Source organism: Schistocerca piceifrons, chromosome 4 (genome assembly GCF_021461385.2).
Source record: "Schistocerca piceifrons isolate TAMUIC-IGC-003096 chromosome 4, iqSchPice1.1, whole genome shotgun sequence".
NCBI lineage: Eukaryota > Metazoa > Arthropoda > Insecta > Orthoptera > Acrididae > Schistocerca > Schistocerca piceifrons.
The window spans coordinates 376,347,375-376,360,942 of record NC_060141.1 but is presented as its reverse complement, the minus strand read 5'-3'; the positions used below and the strand labels follow the sequence as shown (position 1 = coordinate 376,360,942).

General features: G+C 37.0%; 1 protein-coding gene across 1 annotated transcript in view; it reads left to right on the top strand.

Annotated features, from left to right (window-relative positions):
• The window catches only part of LOC124795350 (phosphatidylserine synthase 2-like), a 232,675-nt gene extending 221,087 nt beyond the window's left edge, over window positions 1-11,588 (top strand). Inside the window, exons 10-11 of the mRNA XM_047259338.1 lie at window positions 6,883-6,972; window positions 7,465-11,588. Coding sequence (XP_047115294.1) covers window positions 6,883-6,972; window positions 7,465-7,528 — 154 coding nt within the window. The 3' untranslated portion in view covers window positions 7,529-11,588. The remainder of the gene's footprint in view (window positions 1-6,882; window positions 6,973-7,464) is intronic.
• The last annotated feature ends 1,980 nt before the right edge of the window (window positions 11,589-13,568 follow it).

The following is a 13,568-nucleotide window of genomic DNA, read 5'->3' as shown; positions in this document are numbered from 1 at the left end:
TCAGTCACTTAATAAAAGCAAGTCTTCCATTCCAGAATATATACCAATTAGGTTCCTTTCAGTGCATGCTGATGCAATAGCTTCATACTTAACAATCATATACTACTGCTCACTTGACAAAAGACCCATATCCAAAGACTGGAAAGTTGCATATGCAGCAGAATTTTGGAACATATATAGTGTTTGAGCATTATGAATTAGCTTGAAGAGATTTATTTACACATAGTCAATAAGGATTTAGAAAACACCATTCTCGTGGAACACAACTAGCTCTTAACTCACACAAAGTGTTGAGTCATAGTTACAAGAGATTTCAAATTGATTCTGTATTTCTAAAAACAAAGATGATGTGACTTACCAAACGAAATTGCTGGCAGGTCGATAGACACACAAACAAACACAAACATACACACAAAATTCTAGCTTTCGCAACCAACGGTTGCTTCGTCAGGAAAGAGTGAAGGAGAGGGAAAGACGGAAGGATGTGGGTTTTAAGGGAGAGGGTAAGGAGTCATTCCAATCCCGGGAGCAGAAAGACTTACCTTAGGGGGGAAAAAAGGACAGGTATACACTCGCGCGCACACACACACACATATCCATCCACACATATACAGACACAAGCAGACATATTCAAAGGCAAAGAGTTTGGGCAGAGATGTCAGTCAAGGCGGAAGTGCAGAGGCAAAGATGTTGTTGAATGACAGGTGAGCTATGAGTGGCGGCAACTTGAAATTACCAGAGATTGAGGCCTGGTGGATAACGGGAAGAGAGGATATATTGAAGGGCAAGTTCCCATCTCCGGAGTTCGGATAGGTTGGTGTTAGTGGGAAGTATCCAGATAACCCGGACGGTGTAACACTGTGCCAAGATGTGCTGGCCGTGCACCAAGGCATGTTAGCCACAGGGTGATCCTCATTACCAACAAACACTGTCTGCTTGTGTCCATTCATGCGAATGGACAGTTTGTTGCTGGTCATTCCCACATAGAATGCGTCACAGTGTAGGCAGGTCAGTTGGTAAATCACGTGGGTGTTTTCACACGTGGCTCTGCCTTTGATCGTGTACACCTTCCGGGTTACAGGACTGGAGTAGGTGGTGGTGGGAGGGTGCAAGGGTCAGGTTTTAAACTGGGGGCAGTTACAAGAATAGGAGCCAGAGGGTAGGGAAGGTGGTTTGGGGATTTCATAGGGATGAACTAAGAGGTTACGAAGGTTAGGTGGACGGTGGAAAGACACTCTTGGTGGAGTGGGGAGGATTTCATGATGGATGGATCTCATTTCAGGGCAGGATTTGAGGAAGTTGTATCCCTGCTGGAGAGCTACATTCAGAGTCTGATCCAGTCCCGGAAAGTATCCTGTCACAAGTGGGGCACTTTTGTGGTTCTTCTGTGGGAGGTTCTGGGTTTGAGGGGATGAGGAATTGGCTCTGGTTATTTGCTTCTGTACCAGGTCGGGAGGGTAGTTACGGGATGCAAAAGCTGTTATCAAGTTGTTGGTGTAACAGTTCAGGGATTCCGGACTGGAGCAGATTCGTTTGCCACGAAGACCTAGGCTGTAGGGAAGGGATCGTTTGATGTGGAATGGGTGGCAGCTGTCATAATGGAGGTACTGTTGCTTGTTGGTGGGTTTGATGTGGACGGACATGTGAAGCTGGCCATTGGACAGATGGAGGTCAATGTCAAGGAAAGTGGCATGGGATTTGGAGTAGGACCAGGTGAATCTGATGGAACCAAAGGAGTTGAGGTTGGAGAGGAAATTCTGGAGTTCTTCTTCACTGTGAGTCCAGATCATGAAGATGTCATCAATAAATCTGTACCAAACTTTGGGTTGGCAGGCCTGGGTAATCAAGAAGGCTTCCTCTAAGCGACCCATGAATAGGTTGGCATACGAGGGGGCCATCCTGGTACCCATGGCTGTTCCCTTTAATTGTTGGTATGTCTGGCCCTCAAAAGTGAAGAAGTTGTAGGTCAGAACACTTAAAAAAGATTCTACAGATCTATGTAAGAGACTGCTTATACTACGCTTGTCCGTCCTCTTTTGGAGTACTGCTGCTGGTGTGGGGCCCTTACTGATAGGATTTACAGAGTACACCAAGAAAGTTCAAAGAAGAGCAGCACATTTTGTATTATAGAGAAATGGGAAGAGAGTGTTACAGATGTGATACAGGATTTGCAGTGGGCATCATTAAAACAGACATTTCTCATTGCAGAGGGATCTTCTTATGAAATTTCAATCACCAACTTTCTCCACTTGATACAAAAACATTTTGGTGACATCAACCTACATAGGGAGAAATGATCATCATAATAAAATAAAGGAAATCAGAGCCCACGGGGAAAGACACAGGTGTTCGTTTTCTCCACGTGCTCTTCAAGGGCAGAGTAATAGAGAATTATTGTGATAGTGGTTTGATGAATGCTCTGATTTGCAGAGCAGCGATGTATATACAGATGTAGATGAAGATGAACATGAATATGAGGTGGTTTACTTGAGTAAGAGTTCGTATCAGTGACTGATGATTAAGTGCAGTGTATTGAGTGGCTCTGAGAGTGTGTTTTGAATTGTTTTCAGTGAAAAACAGTGATTTTATGTGATTCTTAGTTGTACTAATCGCTGCAAGTAACAAAAAAAGGTAGGGATTAAGTTTCACATATTTCCTAAGAACAATGTGAGGAAACAAAAAAGGATAAGTGCTTATAAATATGTCAATTCTTTTCAGTTGCTGGTGTGTGTTCAATATATTTTGCTGATTTCGATTATGAAAGGGGTTTGAAAAGTGACCTGTCGACTCTTCCACTGAAACACAAGTTGAAGCACGATGCTGTTCCAACTGTGTATCACGTATTCTCCAAATTTGGTTTAATAATGAGAGAAAAATTTGGGCACAAAAATGAAGCTCCCATACATAAATGCAAGACATTTTATAGGTGCATATATTACCAACCAATTAAGAAACTACTAGTAGAAAAAACTGTAATTATGAGAACAAACAGTTGTGTAAATGCGACAACACCCATTTGTGCCAAAGCTTAATCTCTCTCTGTGTAACGCTGAGTTACTTGAAACAAAATACTTGAGGATTCTTTTTCTGTGTAGTAACAATGAGCGGTTATGGAGGCTGCTGTGCTGACTGTTCATCTGAAGATATAGCAGAGGCTACGAGTTCACATTGTTTATCTTATAAAGCATTATGTTTTTAAATAAAGGTAATTTTTTGTGCTTTTAAATAATAATAATAATAAATGAATAATAATTATAACAATAATACTCTATAAAATGTAAAGCACCATTTGTATTCACATTTGTGCATCAGTTAAAAATGTGTGGTTATAAGCTTCTGTTTAGTGTGATGAGATGAGAGGAATAACAGTGACATCATTGCACACAGCACTTCTGCACATGATACCTACCATGTATTCTAATAACCATAATACAGTGCATTTGTAAGCTTGTTCAGGTGAAAAAGTGGATATACTCGATTTTACAGTTGGTCCCTGAATCATTAATTGGTGAGAGACAATGGTACCATTTCACCTTGTAGAAACATTCTTAAATTTTTTGGGATTCACAGCCCCAACATGTTTTTAGAATGAAAACATGATCCAAGTAGACTGTATTCTGTTTATTATCGATTCACAGATAATAAACAGAATACAGCCTATTTGCCCCATGTTTTCGTTCACATAGAGACATCCACAAGCAAGAATACCTCCACCACCTGCCAGAATAATAACCTTGTTGCTAACTGGGATGCATCGCTGTACATGGTTTTCAACATACTTGTATATTGCCATCAGCATTTGCCAATGTTTACTGCAAATTACTAAACTAGGCAACCTTCTTCCATGCTGTCAGTGTCATATTGCAGTCCTCATGCTTAAAATCATATATACATAAACAAAACACTGAAGCATCAGAATACTGTTTACATAAGTATTTTGGTAATATATTTACAATTATTATATAAATTGAATCATTTTACTGCTAGTGTCTTTGTTTTGTTTCTTCATTCTCTCTCGTGAATGATGTGAGCATCATAATAATTAGTTTGCCTACTATGATTGTCAAATGAAAAGCATGTGTATCTCCAGCATCTTCTCTGAAACCACTGCATTGATTTGGTATGCATACAGCTTAAAAAACAAGTATCAGCACATTGGGAGTTAGAACCTCCTAGCTTCCAAAAGAGCAGAGGTCAGGCAAAAAAACGTTTTTTTCAGCCTGACAGGTGGGCTGCCCTGCACAACAGGCATGTTGTATGGGAGTAGTATCAATTTGCTGTATTGACCTGCTCTGCGAGACAGCCTACATGATCAAAAAAGTGTTTACACCCGAGTCATGTAGGCTGCCCTGCACAATAGATGTATATGCAAATACTGTTGGACTGCCTTGCAGGGGCTGCGTGTACAGCTAGGCATGTATGAGCAGAGGGGGGAAGGAGGTGATGCACAGAGAGAGGGAGGAGCAGGGAATGGACAGAGAGAACACGCAGGAGGAGACGGACAGATAGAAATGAGAGGAGACATGTTGTGTGGGTAGTGTTGCATGTCTTGCAGGGGCTACACATGTGGATGGGCACTGCTAAGTAAATGGGGCTGTTAGGAGACGAATAGTTAGAGAGGGGGAAGGAGGAGATGGACAGAAAGAGAAGAGGGGAGGAGGAGGGAGGGGAAGATGCGGGAGGCAGGTAGAAGGGGTAAAGTGGTAGTGGGCAGGAGGAACAGGAGGGAGGAGGAGATACAGAGGGAGGAGGTGGGAAGATATGGTTGGAGGGGGGAGGAAATGGACAAAGTGATGGGGGAAGCAAGAAACAGACAGAGGTGGAAGGATGAGGGAACAGAGAGATGGGGGAGGAAGAGGTGGGTACAGAGAGGGAGGAGGAGATGTGTTCAGTAAATGTGTGAAATGCATTTGCAAGTAAATCTGTGGGGAGCAAGTGTCATACTGTTCAGAGAGAATTTACCAAACAGACTTCAGAAAGAAAATTACCGAAAGCACAAAGGAAATGATAAATTTAATTATTTCCTAAAAATTGTTCTTACAATTAAATTCACAGAGGGGAGACATTAAAAACAGGGTGTCGATAAATTGTCAATTTTGTTGAAATAATGACTGAATTCTAATTATTTATAATGGCATATTTTTATCGCATCCTACATTCAACATGAGCACCATTCACATCCCCAGACAACTCCCAGCTGCTGGCTGTGACATAATGGACACTCCAGAGCATTTGTGGTGTTAGAGCTGCAGCAGCTTCTCCAAGTTGAAACAAACATGCTTGGTAAATCCCCATACAAAGAAGTCCATGGGTGTGAGTCTGGGAGAATGCACTATGCAGATCATGCAATTACTGCATGCACAATACACCTTAAACAAAACACATCATTCAAAAACCTACACTCACCTATGGCATATTGCCCCATCCTGTTGGAAGTAAGCATAACCCTCAGACTTCAAGAAGAATATAATAATTCCAACGCCAAAGAAAGCAGGTGTTGACAGATGTGAAAGTTACTGAACTATCAGTTTAATAAATCACAGCTGCAAAATGCTAACACAAATTCTTTACAGACAAATGGAAAAACTGGTAGAAGCCGACCTCGGGGAAGATCAGTTCAGATTCTGTAGAAATGTTGGAACACGTGATGCTATACTGTCCCTATGACTCATCTTAGAAGATAGATTAAGGAAAGGCAAACGTACATTTCTAGCATTTGTAGACTTAGAGAAAGCTTTTGACAATGTTGACTGAAACACTCTCTTTCAAATTCTGAAGGTGGCAGGGGTAAAATGCAGTGAGCGAAAGGCTATTTACAATTTGTACAGAAACCAGAAGGCAGTTATAAGAGTCGAGGGACGTGAAAGAGAAGCAGTGGTTGGGAAGGGAGTGAGACAGGGTTGTAGTCTATCCCCGATGTTATTCAATCTGTATATTGAGCAAGCACTAAAGGAAACAATAGAAAAATTCAGAGTAGGTATTAAATTCAATGGAGAAGAAATAAAAACACTGTAATTCTGTCAGAGACGGCAAAGGACTTGGAAGAGCAGTTGAACGGAATGGACAGTGTCTTGAAAGGAGGGTATAAGATGAACATCAACAAAAGCAAAATGAGGGTAGTGGAATGTAGTCGAATTAAGTCAGGTGACGTTGAGGGAATTAGATTAGGAAATGAGACACTTAAAGTAGTAAAGGAGTTTTGCTATTTGGGGAGCAAAAGGACTGATTATGGTCGAAGTAGAGAGGATATAAAATGTAGACTGGCAATGGCAAGGAAAGCGTTTCTGAAGAAAAGAAATTTGTTAACATCGAGTATAAATTTAAGTGTCAGGAAGTCTTTTCTGAAAGTATTTCTATGGAGTGTAGCCATCTATGGAAGTGAAACATGGATGATAAATAGTTTAGACAAGAAGAGAATAGAGACTTTCAAAATGTGGTGCTACAGAAGAATGCTATAGATTAGATGGATAGACCATGTAACTAATGAGGAGGTACTGGTCAGAATTGGGAAGAAGAGGAATTTGTGGCACAACTTGACTAGAAGAAGGAATCGGTTGGTAGGACATGGTCTAAGGCACCAATGGATCACCAATTTAGTATTGGAGGGCAGGGCAACGTGGAGGAGACCAAGAGATGAATACACTTAATAGATTCAGAAGGATGTAGGCTGCAGTAGGTACTGGGAGATGAAGAAGCTTGCACAGGATAGATTAGCATGGAGAGCTGCATCAAACCAGTCTCTGGAGTGAAGACCACAACAAATTGCTAATCCAAATAAATGCAAGTAATTTTTGCATCAGTAGTAAATTTCTATTCTGTTGAGATTAAATTAGAAGAATATAATTAATTGTAATTGCAATGTCTCCTTTGTTCTATTTGTAGGCATATAGCTGCTTTGTGGGCTGTTGGTCTGTCATCATTAGTAGCATGGACAATATGGAATTTCTTGATATCAAGGAACACAGCAAGAAGGTGAGTTTTGATTTTAACAACCAACTCCAAGTTAATTGTGAGGAGTTTCATGAATATCTTTTAGATAAGAGTAACTTTTAAATAAAATTATAATACTATAAATATTACCTGTCTTGGAGTTTCAAGGAATCATGGCAGCATTGGTTAATTTCATAACAGAATTTGTTAGAAATCAGTATACTTTTTATGGTGTCTGTAATATCAGCACAGAAAGTAATATCATTTATAATGACAAGTCCCTGTACAGTATGCATGTGTTTTGCATAATTATATTGCCCATATAATATGTGTAAATAACTACGGATTTTGACTGAGCATACTTGGTGTTACTACAAGTATAGTATACTGTTCATTATTTATGTTAAGATATGGTGATAATATTTATAGACACATAGCTAAGTACAAATCATAATAGTTTTCTTTTACTATAACTGTTGCAGATATCCTCCCTTTTTAAAAGCATGTTATAGATTTACAATTTTTAATTTCCAGAAGCAGTGTCGCTGATGTTGCTCAGCGACGTATGAGGTGGGCGGTTGTAAAGAACTTGAAATGATTGACTTACACCTGATAATCAGGTGAATTGTGCATTTTTGGAAGAAAGAAATACCTCCTTGAATCTGTATCTCATTTGCTGGCATAAAAAGAAGAGACGTGATCTGTTTTTCATTATGAGGACAAAGCAACAGTTGTTTCATTCCTTGATAGAGAATGAAAGTTTCTCCTGTCATTCATGTTCAAACCTTATATAATTTAAGACACGAAGTGAATGGGATGATATTCAAAGCCTTTCTTTTACTATTTCACAGCTGTTTGAGCTTTTGTGTCGTGAAAAGGAGGAGAACTAAAAGAAAAGTGATTGTATTAGACTGCTGCACTATTTTCCTCGTGTCAAAGTGGTTTATGAGCTCTGATCATTCACAAGAAACGGAAAAATTTTAAGAACAGTCCTGTTTTTAAGAGCCTATTAGCACCATGAATTGCTGCTATCAGCAGTTAGATTACGATTTTTATGTCAGAATTTACTTAGTCATACTGAAAAATCTGATGAGGGTACTCATTGACTGATGTGTGTGTTTCAGAGTAGCAGTAACTATATTCATCCTTAGTTCATGCTAATAATATGCTACTCTGCTTTTGAAAGTAGTTTAATATTCAAGTTCCATTCCTGTTCTAATGTTGTGGAATGCTCTAAATTTGTATTTTCTATGTTAAAAAAATTAAATTTTAGTATTAACAGCTACTAATAGATTCAAAATCATTCTTGTCAAAGAATAACATAAAGTCATTAAAAGAGTCAACAATCGTAGCTGGATTAGACTCTGTAATATTCCGTCTTGATATCTTTTCTATTGTACAAACTGTACAATTCTACTTGTTTCACCTTTAAACAATCTTCAGAATCTGTCAGATAAAAGGACAAATTTGAGAAATTTAACAAAAAGTGAGATGTTCCATATTAAGAGAATATCAATACCTAGTATCTCACCAAAAAATCCAGCATATAAAAGTACCAGGGACAATTGCTACCATTCAGTGACACCGAGTTCCTCAAGTAAAACATGCTGTGGCCATTAGGTGGTGTTAATGCTGTCAGACTTTCAAATATAGCATCTATAGTTCTGAGTATTACTCATACAGTCATTTTATATTACATAAAATCTATAAATATAACAAAATTTTCTATGGACTAGTCTGCTGGTGAAACCATTTTAATATATGATATAGTATTATAGAAGAAGCATAGGTCCTTTTTAAAAGTATTTAAAAATTAAATTTATTTAAAATAAGGATCATGTACCATAGTAACAAAATTGCGTAGCAAGTGCATTAAAATTAAATGTACATTTGTGTTGTCACCGTCTTGTCGCCATCCTGTTTACTTGGGGTGTTGACTCCAGAGCTGTGGCCAGATAAGCCACATCTTACAACTAATGTGCATCTTACACTTGTTTTATAGCATTGTGTGATATTTCATCGTCACAATAGTCCTTTTATCTGACAGATACTGAAGACAAATAAAATTGTTATTGAAATATTTTGGCAACATAACACCACAACTCCGGTGACAACATGAGAAGATTCCATGTGTGAAATTCACCGTTAAAACCTGCCCTTATAGATTCTGAAGATGGCTTCAATTTTAATTCAAAATATGTAAAATTTTAAGTTGAGTAGCAGTTATCAGTTACGTATGAGATTGCTTACAAAAGGGATTCATTAGTATCTTTGACAGCATGCAGATGTCATACCATGAATAAACAAAAGGGAGAATACTATTGCCACACTTAATCCATAGTTTTCACTCCAGTAGTTTCATGATTCAACAAACTTAATGTATCAAAGTACCTCAAACTATTCAATCAGTGTCTGCACAATTAGGTTTAATTGGCACAGCACATGCAATAGAAATAGTGTGGTTGGACATGAATAGATCTTCTTTCTCTTGTGATCTGTAACTAACCATGAAAGCATCTCTTTAATTTTCTGTAATTGGTTATGAAATATTTTCACCTTTTTTCATCATCATCATCATCATCATCATCATCATCATAGTCACATCTGTCTCTTTGTGCTAAGAGAGGAATGTTTGTGTACTTGTTTGACACAACACATCAGCACAGGCCTTAACATGAGGTGCCTACTAGCATTTTTGTCTGATACCCTTTGCTAGAAAGAGAGACAGCAACTAGAAACATGAAGATTTTACTATAACAACTGCTTATCAATACACTGACAGTAAAATTATATTTGAAGCCCAGTTAGAGGAAATAGTGAAATGAAATTTAAACTATTGGCCTTTTAAAAATAGTTTTTAGATAGGAACTCTGATTTTTATACAGTTACATTCTGTAGAGACTTTTAAAGTCACTTAGTGTTGAATGGAGCATAAGTGTTGAATGGAGCATGATATTTGCAGTTGAGCCCTTTATGTTTAAGAAGACATTAAAGAAACTTTTTTTGTAAGAAACCTACTGTCATATAAATTTGAATTGAGAGTATGACATGCAAAGTGTTACATAAATCCCCAGTTAAATGTGGTTATTTAAACATGTATAACATTTGTTGGCATTAACCTTTATAAAATGTTGGTACTCTGGCGTTAAAAATACAAAAAAGTTAAGATTGTTTTCAAACTAGTCATGTATTTGACTGCATCATCATTATATTCTGTGTAGCATTCCATTTTATGCCTGTTTTGACAAAACAAGAGTTAGCAGCATTACTTTAAAAAGAAAAACGTTAGTGCATGATAAGTACTGTAGTAGTAAATAAAATAATAATTGTCTCAAATTTTGTAATGAATGTCCTATAATGTACTTAGTGATGTAATTAATTATTGTAGATACTGTCCCCATTGAGGTAATTCATGGCAGTATAGCTTATTTAAAAGAATATCTTTATCAAAAAAAGCTGAAACAATTTTCACATTTCTTGTGGAGTACAAGAGCCTTATTTTTTCCAAGCTCAGCAAGGAATGTAAATTAGAAATGAGTCATGTTATCATATGAATAAGACTTTTAAACTTGAACCTAAAGTTAGATCAAAAATTATAGAAATGAAGTTTCATATGCTCAGGTTATTATATTTAATGCTGAAAGATAAAATATCTTCTTGAGATTCCTTGCTTTTATCAGTGGAGTTAATTGTTGAATCTGCAATATTTACATACTCAAAATGTTTAATATTTTGATAAATGTAGCACCATAAAATTTGGATTTTGTAGGAACATAACTTAGTGTGTCTTATTCCTCAGTATATTTATTTTTTACCAAAGTGTCTGCTTGATTAGCAAAGGTGTGTGTGTGTGTGTGTGTGTGTGTGTGTGTGTGTGTGTGTGTCGAAACTACAGATAATTTGTAAATGAATGAAGGAAACAGGAAAAAGAAATGAACATTGTATAAACTATATTTTACCATCTAAATTGAATCCTCCCATGCATAATTGTTTTATTGTGTATTTGATATTATTAATTGCTCAGTAAGTTCAAGTATATATTAGGGATATGGAAAAAACAGAGAAGTAGATATTTTTAAATAATTAATACTTCATTAAAATTTGTTGTAACTTCTTAGCTAAAATAATAACATAGTTTCATGTTCTGGTTAGCTGTTATTAGTAAAAATAAGACAGTTTCTTGGTGAGTTATATCATTCTCTCAAGTTCTTCAGCTTGTCAAAATTAGTTATTCGCTGTTGTCTCTACACTGTGTACCTCAATATGACCTAAGTGCTTTTCTGTCATGAACTGTTACTGTTTGGAAGCTACAGAACTTGAACAATACAATAATGAAAATTTCTGTGGTAAAATAGCTCTCATACATATAATTCAATTTAATGCTTTAGTTAGAAAAGCAAGTTTTATTCAGTATTATTGTTGGGACCATTGAAGTAAAACATTATATTATCAGTTTCACATGCTATATTTCGAAAGTGTTAAGTTTTAAAAACTAGATTGCAGTTATCATACCAAAATATAGCAAAACTGTGTGTTGTGGAACATATTTTTGTGTATGTAAATTGATGTAATCTTTGTTGTTATTGTTGGAAATATAATTATAAAGGCCTAATTTTTCTTCCCAATGCTGAATAGATGATGATTAGTATTTTGTGGTATATAGACTGTTTTAAATATATACTTCAATAAAAGAGAAAAAGACATGTTAACTCGCATTCGGGAGGACGATGGTTCAATCCCGTGTCCAGCCATCCTGATTTAGGTTTTCCGTGATTTCCCTAAATCACTCCAGGCAAATGCCGGGATGGTTCCTCTGAAAGGGCACGGCTGACTTCCTTCCCCATCCTTCCCTAATCCGATGAGACCGATGACCTCGCTGTCTGGTCTCCTTCCCCAAAACAATCCAATCCAACACATGTTAATTACATTGACCATTGACAAGCATACTGCTATCATTGTCTGATTCATTTCTAATTGACAAACAATCTAAATCATTTATTTGACTTTTTCCCCCTCAGTCTTGCAACTCAACTTCATGAAACATTTAAACATTTGTTGCCCATTTCAGGCAACAATGTAACAAGCTGGCACAAAGTAGTTTTGCAGCTGTATGTAAATATTTTTGTAGCTCTGAAGAAGGATAAACCTGGAAGCTTAACAATATCTGCAGTCTCATTTATGTACCAACTAGAGACTCAACTACACAGTGAGTTGTTACTTGTATTCCTTCCATGGCACACATTCCACCAAGAACTTTCCATTAACATTTGTAATGAAACTACATGAGTATATTGGGTCGTTTTCTTGCCCATCATATTCCAAAATTATGAGAGAGAGAGAAAGAGTCAGATGGCAGAATGATTAAAGCTCTGGACTGTTATGTAAGGATTGCCATTCAGATGCCTGTCCACATCTTAAATTTAAGCATTTCACAGCTTGATTAAATTCATTTGCTTGAATAGTGGGGGAGGGTTCATTGGAAAAGAACACAGCTAATTTTCTTACTTACAGTTGTCCCATCTGACATCATACCCATCTTTGGTAACAGCATTGTCAATGTTAAGTCCTGTCATTTTTCATTCCTTGTAAAAATATTTTCTGACATTTGTGAATGAATTTCAGAAGATTCCTATCTTCTTGTAAGGAACAAGAAAATGAAGATTATGGTTTAACATTCCATCAAGGATGAGACATGCTTGCTTATCTTGTTTTGCTGCTAGTGGCATAATTATTCTAATTCAGCCTCAAAAACAGTGATTAACTTAATTTATTTTATTTTAAAATTTAATGTTATGCTGAGTGTTGAATTCTAAATGCCCTACATTTCTGGTTATTTGTTTTGTAGGAAGTGGCTGCATCCGTAGCTGTCATTTTGAAGGGACATATAAGCTGTACCTAAAAATAGCTGTAAGCGCACAATATAACATTAGGTTGGTCATGGGTATGCTTGTACAAACCACTGCAGCCAAGACAAAATTGTTAACACCATTGAATTTTATTTATGTAAATGTTCAGATATTATACATATGTGGTACATAAAGTGAGATTAAGCTGAAACGATTCTGCCACTACTATTAAACTTCTACACCCACTGTAAAAGTTAAAGTCCACTAACTGAATCAAGAAAAAGTTCAGAAACAACAAAATACTTTCAGAGTCTGGACTACAAGTCAACTCTGAAAAATTGACAGGTGCTGAGAAAGCAAAATGTAAAATTATGTTCCATTTTAAATATACGACTGAATTACTGCACAAACCAATATAGCTCCTTCATCATTTGTGGTCCCAAAATGAAAGTCACACTCCAGCCTCTGGTCACATTTATATAGCTGTGAGATGGACCTCCCATAATGACAGTTGTTAGTCTTAAACTATACACCAGTAAAATTTTCCATATTCTGTATGCATATATCTAGAACAAAACAAATTACATACGCAGTTTCAAACATTTGAGCTGCTTAGAAAGAGTTGTTGCAGCAGATTATATGGTGAATAGTTTACAATTACCAAGAAACTAATCACTGTGGCCAGCCGGAGTGGCCGAGCAGTTCTAGGCGCTACAATCTGGAACCGCACGACCGCTACAGTTGCAGATTCGAATCCTGCCTCGGTCATGGATGTGTGTGATGTCCTTAGGT